At 44.3% G+C, this 20,762-nt stretch overlaps 1 protein-coding gene and 1 pseudogene across 2 annotated transcripts; one reads left to right on the plus strand and one right to left on the minus strand.

Annotated features, from left to right (window-relative positions):
* Nucleotides 1-4,114: 4,114 nt before the first annotated feature.
* On the minus strand, nucleotides 4,115-6,554 carry LOC136496460 (2-methylpropanoate--CoA ligase CCL4-like). 2 transcript variants are annotated; one of them, XM_066492142.1, is made up of 3 exons: nucleotides 6,191-6,554; nucleotides 4,523-6,047; nucleotides 4,115-4,255 (listed from the first exon to the last, which is right to left on the minus strand). In XM_066492142.1, the coding sequence occupies exons 1-2, from the start codon at nucleotides 6,386-6,388 to the stop codon at nucleotides 4,560-4,562; spliced, it is 1,686 nt and encodes a 561-aa protein (XP_066348239.1). In that variant the 5' UTR covers nucleotides 6,389-6,554; the 3' UTR covers nucleotides 4,115-4,255; nucleotides 4,523-4,559. The 2 variants fall into 2 exon arrangements, with proteins under 2 accessions (XP_066348239.1, XP_066348238.1); XM_066492141.1 differs by lacking the exon at nucleotides 4,115-4,255 and having other exon boundaries at nucleotides 4,462-6,047; nucleotides 6,191-6,553.
* A 10,110-nt stretch (nucleotides 6,555-16,664) lies between these two features.
* LOC136496239 (uncharacterized) lies at nucleotides 16,665-17,596 on the plus strand (annotated as a pseudogene).
* Nucleotides 17,597-20,762: the final 3,166 nt, after the last annotated feature.

The raw sequence follows: 20,762 nt of genomic DNA on the forward strand, positions 1-20,762 counted from the left end.
TACATGTGCCGACTTGTCGGCTATGGACTTTTCCTGGGTTTCGCTTAAACTAGATAGTGAGATGAGTCTTTCTCTTCTTCCCCCGTGAGAGAGTGTCGGTCGTAGCCAGGGGCTATGGGCCTTGAGACAGTGCTGAGAGGGAGTTGGCCTGTCGACTGAGCGATGGTATGGTGATAGTGTGGAGATGGTGGTATATCGATCCCAGGATCGAAACCTAGCTCTAGATGAAAATAGGGTGAAATGTGTGTGGGAATGGTGTTAAAACTTGATTATACTATTAAATACTTTATATGCTAATACATAGGAAAACCCAGCCTTATAGGTTCCTTTTGATTATATCCAACTTGCATCCAATTTCCACAAAGCATTGCTCATAGGGTGGAAGTGGCCAGTACAAATCGTACTGATAAATTTTGGCACATAGGTTCTGCTGAGGAGTATAGCTTCGAGGAGTTTGACGGTTGAGGGGTTCGTTCCTACGCTCGGGTTTTGACGATCTTGTCTTCAAGCTGTTCTGAATGAATGCTACTTTTGATTCCACCAATGCGGCGATGTAATAATTTATGTAATTCCGTATTTGTACTCTGATATTATCGTTGTATGGATGTGGTATTCGACTGAAATTTGGGTAATATGGTCTACAACGGTCATAATACACTTCGACTCTGTGGATTTCCCTTCGCGAAAATCAGGTTGCCTCAGAGGTGGAGGTGGAGGTGGAGGGGGAGGGGGAGAAGGGCACCGGCGTCGTGGTGCAGCCGGCGTCGCCGGCAGTGGTGGGGTCGGGGCCTTCAGGGTCGGGGGCTTCGGGTTCCGCTCGGCTGATACTCAAATGAGTTGGGCGCGAATTATTTGGTCCAATGCTCCAATCACATCTGGAGTTTAGAGCGGTTGTGTTCTTGTTTGTTTCGACAATTCTACATTTCTACTTACAACGATAGACTGCATGAGTTTTCCTGCCCAGGACAAGCAGAAAGGACACAGGGGCCCAAGTGTGCTAATTTGGTTTTTGTATCTTTGGGTCAAAAAATTCCTGACGGAGATTTCCATTCAAAAATAAAGTACGAGTAAATAAATATATCAAGGACCGACATCAATTAAGAGACAATCAGCCGGCTCGCTTGGGCCTCCGCTCGCCTCTGGTCGTCGTCTCGCGCTTGGCCGCTTGCTTGACGATATACACGATAGGCCCGCGCAAGACAGTGCTTGAGGCTTTTATATGTGTACCTTTAAAAAAGATACTATATTCCTGCGTATTCCTTAAAAATTGGTCGTCACCTATATGTCATCGCTCAAACTTTTCTTTTCCCTCACACCATTCCGTCGGCATTTGCTCCTAACGGTGGGTAATAGCTCCGAAGAATGACTCAGTTGTCCTTGAACTTGTATGGACGTCTGAACTTTTTCGTTTCCCCTGTGCTATTGCCAGGCCAATTTCTTGGGTGGTCTGGTAGCAAGCGACAAGGGTAACTCTTGATAGTGGGTAGTAATTAAGCATTAATCCATACTAGAACTCGTAGCTGCATTTATTACAAACTAATGCATGAGACCTCAAATCCAGTTGACTGTAGGTCACCTCAAGGCCATGTATGCATTAAACTTAGCGCGTGTTTAGCTCCAACCCTAAAATCTAAAAAAGTGCTATAGTACCTGTCACATCGAATCTTGCGATACGTGTATGGAGCATTAAATGTAGACGAAAAAAAACTAATTGCACAGTTTGGTTGGAAATTGCGAGACGAACGTTTTGAGCCTAATTAGTCCATGATTGAACACTAATTGCCAAATAAAAATGAAAGTGCTACAGTAGCCCAAATTCCCAAATTCACCCAAGTAAACAAGGGCTTAGCACATGTTTTAAATTGCAAGTTAACTACCTCTCAATATGTATACTCGTTAATTTTCAGAACCATTGTATATCCAAATTGACGAGAAGAGCATACAAGAGATGATCTTTTGTCGTGGGTCAACTTGCAGGCGGGCTACTTCGCGGCCGCAAAGTTTATTAGCGGGCGCCGAGGGGCGGCCTCCCGAGCTGCTGCTGGCCCGTGCGTCGCGATCGGCCCTCAGCAGGTGCAGGACAGCGACGACGTCGCTCCTGCTGCTGCTGAACCTGAACATCATCATAGTCCGCAGCAGTCAGTGGCTGTGGTTGCTGGTGGTTTAGGGGGCGGCAACAGCAGCGTTCTGCCTGCAGGGACCGCTACCGCCGAGGCCGAGCCGTCTCTGTCCCTGAGCCTTGGCCTGCCGCTGCCAGCAGCAGAACCAGGAGCCGCGGCTGACGAGGAAAGCCGCAACAGCCAGCAGGGCCACGGCCAAGCATCGCCGGTGACGCTACCGCAGGAAGGAGAAGGAAACGCGCAGCTGTTGGAAGTGGTGCGCCAGATGGTCAGGGAGGAGGTGCAACGCTGGGACAGCTCGCCTACTCGCTCATTTTCGTTGGCATGGACGCGCTGTGCTCACCTAATACCTGAGCACTGCACCTGACGGCCCTGGCCAATTCTGCTACGGCTCGCGAGTCAGCGACCGGCTGGCGGGGATGACTGTCTCCAGAGCTAGTATAATAACAAAGCTGCAAGCTGACTAAATGCTATGGTAAAAAAGAAAGAAGAAGAGAAAGAAGAAGCAGGCATAAGAACTAAAACAAACTTTACGAGAGAGATATGTAGACTATATAATAAAAATAAAAAGTCTTACAGCTAGCAGCCAGCTATAACTATTAGCCTTGCTCTAAGCACCTACGCAGACGGGAACTCAAAGTCAGTCAGCAGTGTCGGTTAATTAGTCCTCGTTTAGTTCGCGAAAATTTTTCTCAAAAAGTGCTACAGTACTAATCATATCGAATCTTGCGATACGTGCATGGAATATTAAATTTAGACGAAAAAAAACTAATTACACAGTTTGGTTGAAAATTACGAGACGAACGTTTTGAGCCTAATTAGTCCATGATTGAACACTAATTGTCAAATAAAAATGAAAGTCCTACAGTAGCCCAAAATCCCAAATTTCGTGAACTAAACAAGTTTCTAGGAGGTTCTGAACCAATCCAACAACCCCGCAAGGTCAGAACCGCGCGACCAATCGTAGCATTGCTTGCGTGCGTGCGTGATGGCTGCCTCGGTCACCCAAGGTCAGTCAGAACCGCGCAATTATGTTGTTTTATAAGCCAGGTGATGCCTCCGTCACCCCATATTTTTTTTAAGTGAACGAACAGTATTTTTCTTTTACAACAAATTAATTAGTAGTACTTTCAGTCATGACTTATCAACTAAACGAACAGGGCAAACATTTCAAAATCTGAGGACCTTTTTTAATAAAGATCTGAGGACTTTTGAATGTTCCATTTTTAAAATTGTGATTTTTGAGCTGTTACCGTCATAAACTCAATCCAAAAATAAAATGAAAACTTCAATAGTACAATCTGGGTTTTCATTCATCTCCATAAAGACACACACAGTGACACAGAAGTACTGAATCCGTTGGGTCATTTTTAGTATCATATGTTCAAAAAAAAATAGTATCATACTCATACATTGAACTCGGATAAACTTCACATGGGCCTTGTTTAGATTGAGGTTAGAAATCAGTATTTGGTACTGCAGCACTTTTATTTGTATTTGACAATTATTGTCCAATTATAGCCTAACTAGGCTTAAAAGATTTGTCTCGTAATTTATAATCAAACTGTATAATTAGTTATTTTTTTATCTATATTTAATACTTCGTACATATGTCTAAAAATTTGATGTGATGAAAAGAGAATAAAAAAACTTGTAATCTAATCAAGGCCATGGTATCGATGACCACCAGAGGATGAAACGGAGACATATCTGCTGTACCGCACTATCATAAATCCTTTCCAAGGGTCGGTGAGAGGTCTCGCTAGACGTACCGTTTCAGCGAAAATCAGGCCTTATTTAGTTAAAAAACTTTTCTCAAAAAATGCTATAGTAGCTATTATATCGAATTTTGTGATACGTGCATGGAGCATTAAATGTAGACGAAAAAAAACTAATTACACAGTTTGGTTGAAAATTACAAGACGAACGTTTTGAGCCTAATTAGTCCATAATTAAACACTAATTATCAAATAAAAACAAAAATGCTATAATAACCTAATTTCCAAACTTTGCCCAAGATATCAGTATCTAACGTCTTCCGGCTGGCCGGACGAAAAATGATGAATCCCTTGCCTGCCAACCCCATGCTATAACGACAAGCTGCAGCAGAGCACATGTTCATGTCCATTTTCCATACGCCCTCGTTTAGTTTCCGGATTCGGCGGTGGCAAAATCACTGTGCAAGCACTGTAGTATTTCATTTGTATTTGGTAATAATTGTCCAATCGTTGACTAATTAGGCTCAAAACGTTTGTCTCGCAAAGTACAACCAAACTATGCAATTAGTTTTTGATTTCGTCAACATTTAGTATTTCATATATGTACCGCAAATTTAATGTGACAGAGAATCTTCTTTTTACATAGTGTCAAAGTTTTTGATTTTAAAGTAACTAAACACCCAAGCCAAGCCAAGCAAGACAACGGCACAGAGGCACAGTACTACATCCTGCTGCTGCTGCTGGCGCCCTTGTGGGTTGGCCCCATCTCCTTGGCAAGGTTTCGGAGCACGTACTTCTGGATCTTCCCGGTGGAGGTTTTGGGCAGCTCGGCGCGGAGCACCACCGTCTTGGGCACCATGTAGTGCGGCATGCGCTCCCGGCACCACGCGATGACATCCGCCGCGGTCACCGCGCCCGGCGCCCCCGACCCCGACCCCTCCTTGAGGCTCACGAACGCGCACGGCGTCTCGCCCCAGAACTCGTCCGGCCGCGCCACCACCGCCGCCTCGTTCACCGCCGGGTGGTTGTAGAGCACGGACTCCACCTCCACGCTGCTGATGTTCTCCCCGCCGCTGATGATCACGTCCTTGGACCGGTCCCGGATCTCCATGTACCCGTCCGGGTGCATCACGCCGACGTCCCCGGTGTAGAACCACCCGTTGTCCCGTATCGCCGCCCTGGTGGCGCTGTCATCGTTGAGGTAGCCGAGCATGACGCACCCACCGCGGAGCACGATCTCGCCCATCGTGGACCCGTCGCGGGGCACGCTGCGGCCGGTCTCGCCGTCGACGATGTCGACCTCGGCCATGCCGGGCGTGCGCACGCCCTGCCTCGCCTTCAGCCGCGCGCGCTCCGACGCGGGCAGCTTGTTCCACTCCCCCTTCCACGCGCAGCTCACCACCAGCCCCGCCGTCTCGGTCAGCCCGTACCCATGGGTGACCTCGAAGCCGATGGACTCGGTGCGGTGCAGCACGGCGGCCGGCGGCGGCGCGCCAGCAGTGAGGATGCGCACCTTCCCCGGGAGCGGCCGCCGCGCGGCGTCCGGGGCGTTGGCCAGCATGTTGAGCACGACGGGCGCGCCGCAGAGGTGGTCGACCCCGCGCAGCGCGATGGTGGCGTACACCTCGGCGGCGTCGACGCGGCGCAGGCACACGTTGGTGCCGCCCACCACCGCCACCCCCCACGGGAAGCACCACCCGTTGGCGTGGAACATGGGCAGCGTCCACAGGTACGTCGGCTGCTTCGGCACCGCCCATTCCACCAGCGTGTCGACGGTGACCAGGAAGATGCCGCGGTGGCAGTGCACCACGCCCTTGGGCGCCGACGTCGTGCCGGAGGTGTAGTTCAGTATCATCGGGTCCCACTCGCTGCGCGGCCGCACCCACGCGAACTCCGGGTCGCCCCCGTCGAGGAGCGCCTCGTACGTCAGCGTCCCGGGCGGCGCCGCGGGGAACTCCTTCTCGTGCGGGTCCTCCACGGGGACGACGCGCGGCGCCCGGTGCCCCGGCGGGAGCTGCCTCAGCGCATCCCGGACGAGCGGCAGGCTCGCCGGGTCGGCGAAGATGAGCTTGGAGCCGGCGTGGCGGAGCAGGACGGCGACCGTGCGCGCGTCCAGGCGCGTGTTGATGGTGTTGAGCACGGCGCCGCTCATGGGCACCCCGAAGTGCATCTCGTACATGGCCGGCACGTTGGGCAGCAGCACGGACACCTACATCGGTCGACGGAATCCACCGATAGATTCGCCAAGAGAGCAAAGCGCGGTGTCATCAGTTGCCACTTGCCACAGCAGATGGGACGGGAGCCCATCCGCGGGAATTATTGGTGAGCGAGACAGGGGAACGGGCGGCTTACGATGTCGCCGCGGGAGACGCCGAGGGAGACGAGCGCGGAGGCGAGGCGGAGGCAGCGCCGGTGCGTCTGGGACCAGGTGTAGACGGTGTCGTGGTAGACGACGGAGGGGCAGTCCCCGAACACGGTGGCCGTGCGCTCCAGGAAGCCCAACGGCGTGAGCGGGCAGGAGTTGGCCGGGTTCGCGCCGAGCCTGTCCATGCCGCCCGCTCGCGTTGGTCGCCGGGGGCAGGCCTGGCTGTTGCGTGCGCGGAGACGGCCTCCTCACCGGTCCAGCTCGCGGAGTGGTGGTTGCACTTGCACGTTGAACGCCGAGGCGGAGGCGGAGGCTGAGCAAGGCACGGAGGCAGAGGTTCTTGTATCATTGAGAGGCTGAGGCCAGGTGGTTGGCTGGCTGAGGCGGCTTCTCCTGCAAACCGGCTGCACGATGGGGAGCCGACGGCCAGGATCGAGTGCAGCGGGGCAGGTGGAAGAGTAAAATAATCTGGATTCGAGAGACCAGCGAGGTCGGTCAGTCAGTAGTCAGTCAGAAGATGCTAATCTATGACGGGGATTGTCAGTCAGAAGATGCTAATTGTCAGTCTCGCCTCGCCTCTGAGTTTTCTGAGGCTGATTCAGTCAGAGCAGCATGTTTTTTTCTTTTTCTTTTTTTCATTCAAAGGGGAGCAGCAGTGAAAGTCGTTGTAGGATAATAACAGCACAGTAGTAGCTGACCAAGAGGCCAACCAGTCACCAGGCTGTCATGGCGTCACAAAAGAATCTCTGCATCGAACCCATCGAACAAACCGTACTCAATTTCGCTTCTATGTGCACTAAGGGATAATTTTTTTGAATTTTTGTCCTTGACTATACATGTATATGATTTTTTTTTCATTTTTGTATTTTTTAGAAATGATTTTGCATACCAACTCTTGTATGTGATTCCATATACGTATACACTATATATGTGCCAAGTTTCGAAATTCCTAGACTTTATAATTTAAAATTTAGTTTTACTTTTTTCACCGAAGGTGCTGTGGTTTTCGTCGTATATCTTTTTCCGTCCCATGATGCAGCGTGAATTGGAGGTTGGAGCACTGCCACTTCACTGTAGAGAGTGAAAGCATGGGTTTTGATTCTTCCATGGTATCTTTTGTATTATTGTAGTAGTCAAAATTATTATGTTCTAGTATATAAGGGTCTATTTGGAATGCTCCCAAAGCAACTTTAAGATGAATCCAGAGGACCTCTCCCAAATATTTTTTTCTATTAAAAAATGATTCTATGCTGATTACGTGAAGTGATTTTTTGAAATGAACTAGGAGGCCAGGAGCTGAAAAAATAACTTCTCCTAATTTACTCCACACACGAGTCATTATATGCATAGAATTTACCTTAAAGAATCATAGAGGAAACATCTTTAGTCAGAGAAACAACTTTCACAAAGAATCTGAAACAGAAGGAACTCTACCAAATATGTCCGAATTGTTCTAAAGATGAAAAGTTCCTAAGTTTAAAATGAGATAAAATGTTTTAACCTTTGAGGTACTATCTACTTTGAGACTACCATCTTTTGGGGGCCATAAGAACAAAATTTTAGAAGAACAAAAAAAAAGATTTCCTTATTTGTCTTTATTCTGCACTGTAAGGTTTTCAAAGTGTAACCTTTTCAAAACCAATGGACGTCAGAAGCAATGCCCACATATAGTATGGACATCACTAAATAGCATATCCTATATAATAATTTTATACGTAGTCACAATGACCTTTCCTTTAGCTTTTCGGCATTGGCAGCTCGTGTTATTGTGCTGGTATATTTTTGTATTATTTTAGTAGTGAAAATTTCCAATTTAAATGAATAATGAACTGCTAATAAACTATATAGTTAAATGTGTGCAAAGTGAACACCAACGAGTATCTAATTTGCAATGTCATTTGGAAAAAATAGAGAAATTTGACAATTTTGATTGGATAGTAGACAATAATTATATGGATTTTTTTTGTGAGGGTATGGATTATGCACAAAAACTATGTGGATGAGGCACCAACAAATTGTTGGTAGCGAGTACCAACACAGGAAAAACAAGATTTCTTAACAAGTAAATTATGGTGCACTTGGTCAATAATGCGATTTCTTCTTAACAAGCATAACAAGATTCCTTAACAAGTTTTTTTTTCAGTTTTTATTGATCGTACAATGTTGATAGGGGGGCTAGAACAAATAAATTGTTGTTTTTATGGTTTATTTAGGTGGCAGCACCGTCCAGGTTTAGGAGCATTGTGGTGCAATTGTCAAAAGTAATAAATGGCTTAAATTTTGTAACTGAATGCATTATTTTGGCCGGTAAGGCATCAACGTTAAATGAGCCATATCCATATTGTCTACCTCTTGGTTCCAAGATTTCTTGACATTCATTATTTTCTTACTTCAGATTGTAATCTATCTATCTATCTATACTATAAAAGAGTGAAGGAATTGAGAAATACTTGTTACCCAAAAGTTTCTTAACCATCTTACCTGAGAACCATTGCATGACTTGGGTCTTTAAATCTAATGGTACTAATTAATCTTACTGTGGGGCCGTAAGATGTCTTACACGCGATCTTACGTTCCTACCACTCAATCCTGTGTCTGTCACCCTCCCCACGGTGTTTTTTTTCACCAGCGATTTGTTTACCCGCGCACGCGTACCCACGGGCCACGGTCCATGGTGCGGTTACGATGCCTCCCTTCCTTCCGCAATCGTGGAATCGGCGCCTCGCTCCCTTCTACCCACCACCATCAGCGATGCCCCATAACGAGCCGGCGCTGCCTGCTTCGCTTCCTCCAGCAGGCGACTCTCTCCCTCCCAGGCGACAGTGGCGGCGCATGGGTATCTTCCTCCAGGCCGGCGGCACTCGCGCGCCCCATCCTTGCCCTCGCCCCTCGGCTGCACATCATCCTTATCTCCGGCCACAGGTGCAAGCATACGCTGCAGCAGGGGACCTGTTCCGTCTTGCTATCTACTGGTAGATGTCGGCTTCTCCTCATGCTTCATCCCCATGTGCTCTCTCAGATCCATTAATTTGACAATGACTAATCTGACTATAATTTTATGGAAGGAGTTCACTAAGATTGATAACATAGACATATTTACATTGGTCTGAGAATCTAAGTAGATTTTGAGTGTTGCAGCAGCAATAGTGGGATTTAAGCCATTCTGTTTGCTTTCTAGTCAGGCAATACGTTCGTCAGTGTCTCAATTCTACTTTTATGACCTGCCAGTCAATACATACATATTTGGACCGAAAAAGGTGAAAATTGCCTCCTTTCCAACTTATAGAATTTCCAAGGTGGTTGTGCATACACAATATCTACCTAAAAATTGAGACAAGTACTGCCACTTCGTTACTGGGAATGGTTTTGCACTTATAGGGAAATTTCACTTTTATTATGTTTTGTTTAGGTAATTATCTCACTGAAAGAGCAATAGTAGATTGATCATCGATAAATCATTAGAAAACAGAACAAACTAACATCGATTTTCAGTTTTGAGTTCCTGAATCTGAATTGCACTACTGAACCGTATTTTCTCCCATGTGCCACTTTTTTTACGGGCCTTGAAAGGTTCACAGAGAAAATGTAATTAACCATTCACCTACCTCATAGAAAAATTCTAATTCCCTGTCGGTCAATATACAGTATACTCAGGGCGGTATACAGCTGAGATATTGGAATTATGTCCTTTGGCACTGAATGATTTAGAATAGTTGTACATCATGCTCATCCAATGCAATATTTCAAATTGATTTGGCTATTGAACTTTTATATTTTTCCAAGGCGATGACGGCGCCGGATCCTGATCTCCACCAGTAGCAACAATGACGGAGCCGGATCTGCAATGGTGGTGTTATTGAACCTCCGATGGTTAGTTATTTTCCCCTACAATCTAGATTGATATTATTGACGGTTATTCGATCTGTCTTTTTGCCCTGTCTCTTTCAATTTGCACTCGGTTTACTTAGACGGACATAACCCAAATTGATGTTACACTATTGACCAAAAATAAAGTTGAAGCTGTTACCTATATTTCTATATAATATGTCACCACTTTAACTATTGCAGCCGTATATTATAGAATTGCTAAGGAAAAAAGTGGCGTCCTTTAGCCTAAATAAGAATTCACTGGATGTCCTATTGAACTGCGTCAGATTACATATCACATAAAAATACGTATTTGTATTTGGGACTGATAATTGGTCAGATGTTAAGAAAACTGTCGAATTACTATTTTTATTTTGTGCTGTAATTGACATCAATTTTAGCATTGAACTTTAATGTAAAAAACGTGGGTGCTTAGTTTATGCTCTTTTCTCTTTCGGCAAGCAATCATGGATATCAAGTGCAAAGTCACACGTACATATGTGACTATTTTAATTTCCTTTAGTATGGATTTCAATATCAGGATTAATTCCAACCACTTGCTATAGATATTATATTTTTCGAGTTTGACAGCCTTTATCAGTATTCTTTTTGGCCTCTGAAGTCTTCAGTGACAGAATCATTTGTGCTTTGAAACCATTGTGCTTAGCTGCTGTAGTTTTTACTATTTTTCTTAATTTAATCACTGATTTCCGTACATGTAAATGCTCCTACAATTTCTTTGTAGATCATCTGAAGTTTTACTTTGTCTGCAGATTTGCTGGAGCCACAGGGTTCCAGAACAATGGTTATTAACGTATTGTTTTGGTAGAAATAGGATTCACTTGTGTTGTGTTTTCCATTTATGTTGTTCAATGCTATTAATTTGAGTACTCAACATATATAATTTCTATGTTCAAGCTAATCTGTGGTGCATGCATCTGCTTGGCACCCTGATTTCTCAGGGGATAAATGCAGGAGACACGAAGAAGCTGTAGGATGCAGGGATTTACACTTGCAATGGCCTGATGATGCATAACAACATGGTTCTGAACTATGCATCCAAATACCCAAATCTTTGTTCTATCTGTCTGAATTATTGTTGCACAATGCTTAAATTGATATCTTGTTTGTGGGACTTGCATGCTGCTTTCATTTCTTCAATGTTCTGAACATATGTCTATTGTTCTAATTTATGATTGTGGAAATTGACTTTGCACATTTGAGGATAAGCAATACTGAAATATTCTTCCTGGTAATTACTATATGGAAGACATCCTCATGTAGAGGAGGGAAGGATGTAACAATTATGTTTTGTATTTTGGCTAGAGGTTCCCTGATGTAGCTATTCAAAATTCATATGCTGATAACCCATAGTTTTGCATTGTTGTGCCACATTCATATCAATATAATCCAAATGTCACTAAAACTTTCAGCTTGGAGTGGCCTTGCTGATTTCTAAGAACCATTTTATTCATGACGAAGCTCATATGTGACTGAATCCTGATGTTCTCTTCCTAGCTATGGACTGGCATCATTTTGTGTGAAAAAGTTGCAATGGAAAATGGATATTGCACTATAACTCATTAATGAATTTTGCAATTCTCCAAATATTTTTTACATGGGTTTATGGCATTTGTATATCTCTTAAAAAGAAGGAATTTGAAACTATGAATGGCTATCACATTGGCATTCAACTTACCTTACTCAATAAATAATGAAAATGTGCTCAAATACTTTCAGCATGTTTGGTGGCGCTCCGTCTCTTGCTCCGCCAACGGATTCGGCACTAGAGCCAGAGGAGAAGCACTTCACGTTTGGACGAGCGGGAGCCCTTCTCACGTACGTACAAGAAGCCATGATTCGCTGCTCCGGTATTGAAGCCTGCGGACGTGAAGTCGTGCCAAAAACACCCTTGTCTTACTACTATGTTCCCGTGATAATTATTTGGAGAAAGACGGATAGGCCAAATAGAATTATAAACGTGACTCAAAAAAAGAATAACGATTTTGACAATTATATTTTTTATATGATATATGTTGACTTCTCCTAAGTTTCGTTGTCATTATTATTGTTTGATATAAAGATTATTTTGATAGACACGTGCGACACGCACGTGCATATTTACTAGTGTAGAATTAAATTCCTCAAAGATTTCTACACATTTATTTTGTGTTCTATGGCTTGGACTTTTGATGCGGTCTGTCAGTTGGAGGATTCTTCGACTTTAATTTACAGAAAAACCCGTTGCATTGCATACTATAAATAGCGTGTTCGTTGGTCGGTGCTGGTGCTAGTTTTTTATGAGAGGAAAACATTGTTGGCTGGTTGAATAAGCCTGGCTGAAACCAACAAGCGAACACGGTGATAGACGTCTCTGAGTAGCATCAATATTCATCATTTCCAGGGCTAGCACATATATAGGAACACTCTTTGTTCCTATAAACCACCATACTAATCTGCGATGGGTATAATAAAACTAATCCTCCAAACCATGGTCTTTTTTCTATAGTTTTTACCATGTTTGCAACACAGCGAGCTTGGGGCGAGCGAGACTGTTACAAAGAGAAACTTGCACTTCTCTTCAATTGCAGGCAAACCCTCGCTCGTGGTACGGCCTATGAAGACCCAAAAGAGACATGGCGTGCCACCGTGAAACATCGAAAAATTGACATGGTCTGCATCTGTAGCATAATTACTGCTAAGGACGAGCAAAAGATAAGCGTTGAAAAGCTTCTTCACCTTGCACGCGAGTGCGGCAAGCCGCTTCCAGCTGGAAGCTCATGTGGAAGTAAGCGCCTAATGATATGCATCTTAATTTGTAAGGGGAAAAGATCATATTACTATTCTGTCACTAATTTTCTTAGTGATTTTCAAGTAAGAAAAGCAATAATATCTCAAGCTAAATCATCTACTGATTTTTTTTCTCAGCTTTGATCGTCCATGCACAACCACTGTCGCCGCCACAGCCAAGGGCCACCCATAAGGGTTGAACAAGGCGAGGAACCAATCGAAGATTCGTGAAATGGAGAAATAAATGTGATCTCAGTTGGGTTCTCGATAGCGTGTTCGTATTTTGGCAAGTTAATTAATGAATAATGTTTACAAATAATAATAGTACATTGTCAAAAAATTAAAGATAAGGTATACTTACGAGCATGAGGACCGGCCACGTAGGAGGAACCATATAGCCTCCATTCCAGACCGTGTCAGCATATTTGCCTGGTCCACGTAGATCCCTAGCACCATCGATTTTGAACGTCAGGGGGCTGGATTGGCTTGGCTAGCCACTCTGGCTTTTAATCTCTCATCTCTCACAACTAAAGAGTAAAACGTGGACACCATCTTCGTGTGACAAATGATCGCTACGTCGGTCTGCCGAACCTGCGATCCACGATGGCTTTGCTCGCGCGCGCCCGTTGATTTGCTCGCTTCCCGCGCATAGGGTGGACCCGGTCCCGGACACACCCGGTGTCACACACGCTCGCGAGATCCAGGCACCAATCACGCTCCCTGCCCATCGCACGCGTGCCTCTCCTCTCTCCGCGCTCGCCCACGCCGCCGCCGCGCCCTCCCCCTTGGACCTTCCACTCACTTCGCCCCCGGCTGCCCGGCCCAGCAGTCGTGCCTCCCGGCAATCACGTCTAGAACCCGCAACAAAAAAGGAAGGCCCCAATCTTCATCTCCTACCAACCCCTCGGGCCTTCGGATCCGTATCGGAGGAGTTGCAGTCCCACCTCGATGCACAGGCCTCGACACGGGTTAGCGTCGCCGCTGCGACCTCATCGTGCGGGCGGGCTAGGGGGCGTGCACCACTGTCGCGTCAGGACTCAGTGGCCGAGGGGGCGGGTGCCGCCATGGCCTCGACGCATGATGGACGATGGGTGGCACTGTCGCCTGCAGCAACTGTGACTCTCGACACCAGGTACGGTTCGATTTCACCATCTCTTCGATTCTCATTGGTTTTTGAATAATTGTGGACAAATAACTAGACACTTCCTTTTTTGAATTAGGTGAAAACTGTATCCACCGTCATGTCTCCCTGTATTAATACCATGAATAATTGTCACGTGTCCATTCTCACGAATCGAATTGCGCATTGCGGTGGTGGAAAAGCAGCGGCGTGGAGGCCACGATCGAAGCATACGGAGTCTGCGATGAACTCTTCTATGCGTGCCGTCCGATCTGTGAAATTGGACACATGGCAACTATTTATAGCATGTATGCATGGAGACACAGTGGATATGGTTTCCACCCAATTTTTTTCCTGGTTTTGATGGTGATTTGTTCGTTGATGTCGCACTTCATGGACACGTCGGCTAGAAGGTCCTGTGGTAGTGACTGTGATCAGAATGGTAAAAAAAGCGATGCCATTTGTCTCGCCTCGCCTCTGAACTTTCTGAGTCTGATTCAGTCAGAGCAGCATGTTTTTTCTTTTTTTCATTCAAAGGGGAGCGGCATGTTTTTTTCTTTTTTTCGTTCAAAGGGGAGCAGCATGTGAAAGTCGTTGTAGGATAACAGCAGTAGCTGACCAAGAGGCCAACCAGTCACCAGTTTTACTCTAACCTCCCCGGCTGTCATGGCGTCACCAAAGAAACTCTGCATCGAACCATCGAAGGAACCGTACTCAATTTCGCTTGTATTTGCGCTATAGGATAAATTTTTTTAATAACTTTTGCTATTTATCTGTTGATAGATTTTTCTACTAAATCTATCAGATTTCTATATATTTGGTTCTGCTTTAGAATTTGTGCTACAACTACCTACTGGGTCGCATATATAAAAAATCTAACAGCTACATAAAATATGTGGACAAATAACTAGACACTTCCTTTTTTGAATTTTTGTCCTTGACTACACATATATATGATTTTTTTTCCATTTTTGTATTTTTTCAGATATGATTTTGCATACCGACTCTTGTATGTGATTTCGTATATGTATACACTATATATATGTGCCAAGTTTCAAAATTCTTAGAGTTCAAATATAATTTTAAATTTAGTTTTTTTTCACCGAAGTTGCCGTGGTTTTGTCGTATATTTTTTTCCCGTCCAATGACTTAGCGTGAATTGGAGGTTGGAGCACTGCCACTTCACTATAGAGAGGAAAAGCATGGGTTTTGATCCTTCCATGGTATCTTTTGTATTATTGCATTAGTGAAAATTATTGTGTTCTAGAAAATAAGTATATTATAAGGGTCTGTTTGGCAGAGCTCCTAGAACAACTTTTAAGATGAATCCAGGAGAAGCTCTATCAAATATTTTTTTTCTATTAAGTGATTCTATGCTGATTATGCAAAGTAATTCTTTGAAATGAATTAGGAGGCTAGGAGCTGGAAAAGTAGCTTCGCTGATTCACTTCACATATGAGTCACCGTATGCGTAGAATTTACCTTAAAGAATCATAGAGGAAACATTTTTAGTCAGAGAATATGAAACAGAAAGAGCTCTACCAAACATGTCCGAAGTTCCAAAGATGAAAAGTTCCTAAGTTTAAAATGAGATAAAATGTTTTACTACCTTTGAGGTACTATCTACTTTGAGAATACTAGCATCTTTTGGGGCCATAAGAACAAAATTTTAGTACAATAAAAAAAAGATTTCCTTATCGTCTTTATTCAGCACTGCAAGGTTTTCAAAGTGTAATCTTTTCAACGCCAATGGAGGCAAGCAATGCCCACAAATAGTACGGACATCACTAAATAACATATTATCCTATATAATATTTTATACATAGTCAGACCTTTCCTTTAGCTTTTCGGCATTAGCAGCTCGTGTTATTGTGCTGGTATATTTTTGTATTTTTTTAGTAGTGAAAATTTTCAATTTAAATGAATAATGAATTGCTAATAAACTATATAGTTAAATGTGTGCATAGTGAACACCAACAACGAATATCTAATTTTCAATATCATTTGGAAAAGATAGAGAAATTTGACAATTTAGATTGGATACTAGACAATAATTATATAGATTTTTTTTGTGAGGGTACGGATTATGCACAAAAACTGTGTGGATGTGGCACCAAAAAAATATTGTTGGCAGCCAGTACCAACATAGGTAAAACAAGATTTCTTAACAAGTAAATTATGGTGCACTTGGTCAATAATAATGTGATTTCTTGTTAACAAGTATAACAAGATTCCTTAACAATGTTTTTTTAGTTTTTATTGATCATACCCCGTTGATAGGGGCCTAGAACAAGTAAATTGTTTTTAGGATTAAGTACACTTTTGGCCCCTGAACTCTCATGTCGGTCTAATTTTTACCCCCAAGTATAAAACCGTCTGATCTGGGCACCGGAACTTTAAAACCCGTTCAGTTGAAGCCCCTCGACGCGTTTGAGGCGGTATGCGCTGAGATGTTCCCGGTTTTGAGTGGCCACGCTGGCGTCGACGGACACGTAGGATCAAGGCGCGGGTCAAAACACGAGCCGGGGCACTCAGCTCTGTCTCGCCCTCTCAGTTCCTCTCCCTCGAACCCTAGGCGCCGCCGCCGCCTCCATCGTCGTAGCCGCATCCTCTCCTCCGATGCCTCCACGTCCGCAGTCTCCCCTCCGCCTGGGAGTCCTCTGCCGCCGCCTTCACAGTCGTATATGGCGACCTCAAGCGGATCCAGCCAAAGTTTGGGGACCCAAGAGTCACGATGGCGTCGCCATGGCGATTCGTCCTCACCCATCCCCTATCGTGAAGGACCACTGGAGTATACCCCAGCTGTGCTATGCAAATGCGGTGCAAAAGCTGCTAGGTTCATATCTTGGAGTGATTTGAACCCAGGATTGCAGTATCTGAAGTGTGCACGGGCTCGTGTAAGTTGTTCTCTTCGTGATTCATAGTCTATAGATGCATCAGTGATTGAGTGTGTCTCTGATTTGTTGATTATTGGTTTGTTTCATAGGATGGTGGTTGCGACTTTTATAATTGGGTGGATCCATCAAACAGTAGCTTCAAGAAGCAACTTCAGCTTGATTTGCGAGATGCAGTGAAGTACTAGAAGCGTGCAACTGGAGTAGCTAAACAGAGTTTGGAAGATGCAAGAATGGAGACTGCAAGACTCTTGGAAGGTGCAACAAGGGAGAATCAAAGACTGCAGCTTTAGCTGGAAGGCACAACAAGGGAGAATCAAAGACTGTAGCTTGAGCTGGAAGGCGCTGTCAGGTATAATGAAGACAGAGGGGCCATGTTTGTTGCAGCCAGGAGAGATGTGGCCATTATGCAAGCTGAATTGTAGTTAGGAGCTGAATCTAGGGTTGAGTTAGAGGTGAGGATAGGGACATTGGAGAAGGAGAGGAAGTTCTTGTTTGATGCTCTATTTGTTTGTGTAGGATTAGTGGCTGCTTTCTGGATGCCTTGGATCATGTATGTCAATGTGGTGTTAGCCTTGGTGTAGTTGTAGTTAGTAGGATCCATGTTGGTACTGAAATCCTATTTAGGTTGTATTATGGGTTGTGTATCAGCTTAATGCATGAGCATAATGCTCAGGACCATGTATGAGTATCAGGTTAATGCTCATGCCCTAATGTTTTAGTGAAATGTGGTTGCATGAATCCTTTTATATGTGTAACTAGTGAGCTTTGTCAAAATTTTTATGGCGTCTGCACAAAGAGATGACTAAAGTTCAATACAACAGTCCCAGATATGATTGCAGCAGTTGCCAATGTTTCTTTGCAATTCTTGTAGTTCAATGTGTGTTGTTGTATTTAGACTTCTGAGTCTAGACCTGAGTAACCAAGAAACTTCAAAATATATAGTTCAGTGTGTGTTGTTGCATTCTGTTGTCAAATTGACCATGTTGTAAGCACCAGCAAGCTGCAGCCTTAATCTTAGTGCTTTCTCCTGCTCTTTATTTAGAGCACACACTTCTTTCATTTCAGTATTGATCCATTTTCTGCTAAAACTCCATAGCCAACTAAATCATACAATGGCTTTCGTGCAGCTCAACTTCAGTAACCAGTGAGCTTTGACACACATGAAGTAAGGTAGAATAGTTCATTACAGTAGTTCATTACAATAGTTCCAGATAGCATAGATAAGACAGATCTAAGTTCATTACAATTGTTCCACCTAGCCTAGATAAGACAGATCCAAGTTCATTACAATAGTTCCAGATAGCATAGATAAGACACAGACACAAACATGGGCTTAAGGATTTGGGCCTGTCAGCAGTAAGGTAGAAGGAGTGGCTCTCTTGTGATCAGATGTACTTGGTCTTCCTTCCTCTAGATAAATCTGCTTGGCTGGTCCTACAGCTGACACAGCAACCTTGGAGGTAGAAGCACCTGAAACTTGGAGGCTTGCTTTACTGTGATTTCTAGACATCCCTGGTATAGTGGCCTCTAGGGTGACCTTAGCCCGAGCCCCGTCCTTCAGCGTTGTCTTCACTCTTGCTGATGACTTCATAGCTTTTTGCCCATCCTGCAAGACAAAGGAAGTATATAACTAAGACAAAGAAAGTATATTACTATTAAGGATGACCACATGGAATAAGCAGTTAAACTTACATTGCAGTGTCTTTTGCTACTAGCAGCAGTAGATGAAGGGCATGCCTTCCTTTTTGATGAGCCTCCTTTACCAGACTGTGAAGCACCATCACCTCCTCTAATAGACTGTGAAGCACCACCACTTGCATTACCAGACTGTGAAGCACGACCACTTGCATTACCAAACTATGAAGCACCACCACTTGCATTACTAGAACCTATCTTCCTGCTACAAGTTGTCCTATTGTGTCCAATCCCTTTACATACTCTGCACCTTATAGCCGTTCCTTTCTTGGATAGCTTACCTTGAGGTGGCTTCTTCTTCTCCCCATCTTGCCTTTTCCTCTCCTTCTTTGGTCTTACAGGCATCCTTACATACCTGGGGGGTAATGGCTTTTCTCTATTTGATACTGGCCAGAAGGCCTTGCCTTCCACTGGTTGCAGGCAGTGTGCATGTCTTGTTGTACTCGTCTACAGAATAACACTTTGCTATGAATTCTTTTAAAGGCCTAGATGCATAGTAGATGTAGGAAATAGCATGAGGGCAGGGCAAACCTGACAACTGCCAGAACCTACAGGAGCAAGTTCTCTCATCCAAATTCACAGTGAATCGGTGATCCCAGTAGGTTACTTCATAGCAATTGTTGCCATTACTGATAGCATGGCAGAATCCACTAGCTGTGACATATGTCATCAGCTTCTTGTAGGTGTTTGGACAGATGAGACTTATCCACCTTTTTGCCTTGTTCCTGTTCTCATGGATTCTTACCATAACTTGGAGCCTTATACCTTCAAGCATACTTATGATTGGAAGGAACCTTGCTTTCAGAATCCAGTGGTTGAAGCGCTCACACATGTTATTGTCCACATAATCACAGAATGACCCAATTTTGAACCATGCTCTACTCCAATGCTCAGGATCAGTTCTCAAAATAGCATCAGCCCCATGTGGTGTCTCTGCCCTTAGCTTGTTCATGTTGTAGTTGAATAGATTCATTGATGAAGACTTTGCACATCTCCAAAAAAGCTTCTGATACTTCTTGTTAGTGAACTTCTTCCTCCAGTTAGCATAGATATGCCTGGCACACATCCTATGCTCCACCTTAGGTGCCCACTTGTTTAAAACATTGATGAGCCCCTTCTGTTGGTCAAAAATGAATACCCAGCCATCACCATCACCAAACTACAGGTCAGTGCTCAGCAAAGATAAGAAAAAGTCCTAGGACTCCTTGGTCTCCCTCTCTACAACTGCCTAAGCTATTGGGTACATTTGATTGTTGGCATCTCTACCTAGTGCACAAAGCAGTTCTCCATTGGTTAATCCCTTAAAAAACAACCATCCAGTCCAATAACCTTCCTGCAACCAGCAAGGAACCCCTTCTTGCATGCATCAAAGTAGACATAAAACCTCATGAACATGGGTTCAAGTTCTTCAGTGTCAAGCTTCACTACTATTGTACTCCTAGGATTGCTTCTCAGCAGTTCAAGCTGGTAGTCAAACACCAGAGCATACTCCCCCTTAGTTGCATCCTACATCCTTTGCATCACAATTGACTTGGCTCTCTTAATCTTTGAAATACTGACATCTGCAAACATGTCCTCCAAAATTGTTTCTCTCATACTCTCAACTAACCACTGTGGGTTAGCCAATATCAACTTCTCATATTTATTTGCTATTCTCCTTGATGTCGCTAAAGAGTTGTCTCTCCTTGGTGGGCATGTGTGCACATCTTTACATGTGGCTATAAGGCAACTACTTGCCCTTGATGTCTTTGACAGATACAAAACCCAAGGGCACTTTGGCCATGAACAAACTGCTCTACACCTTGTGCTCTCATTCTTCACAAACTTAATCACCTTCCTTTCTACAAGCCCATACTTGATGACAGCCTCCTTGAATGTTGACTTATCACTAAAAGCCATCCGAACAGTGAATACTGGCACTGGAGCATTGGCATCAAACTTGGGGAATTTCTTCTCCTTCCTAACCAACTCTTCATTAGATGTTTCATCATATGAATCATCCTCTTCATCAATATCCATAGCATGGGAATCACAGCCATCCTCTTCATTACCACATTCCACATTGACTTTATGCCTTTCCTCATCAACCACCAACATGACTCCATCATTTAATTTCTTCTTTAACTCCTTTAGCTCAGCTCTAATCTGGATTACCTCCTCATCCTCTCCACTGCTCTCATCATCACCAGG

The sequence above is a fragment of the Miscanthus floridulus genome, chromosome 12, assembly GCF_019320115.1.
Source record: "Miscanthus floridulus cultivar M001 chromosome 12, ASM1932011v1, whole genome shotgun sequence".
Classification (NCBI taxonomy): Eukaryota; Viridiplantae; Streptophyta; class Magnoliopsida; order Poales; family Poaceae; genus Miscanthus; species Miscanthus floridulus.

What these genes read in the sequence shown, in the direction of transcription:
- LOC136496460 (XM_066492142.1), bottom strand. Translation starts at nt 6,388, where the DNA reads ATGGACAGGCTCGGCGCGAACCCGGCCAACTCCTGCCCGCTCACGCCG. An exon ending in GCGTCTCCCGCGGCGACATC is followed by an intron (nt 6,048 to 6,190) that starts GTAAGCCGCCCG and finishes CGACCGATGTAG; the next exon opens with GTGTCCGTGCTGCTGCCCAA.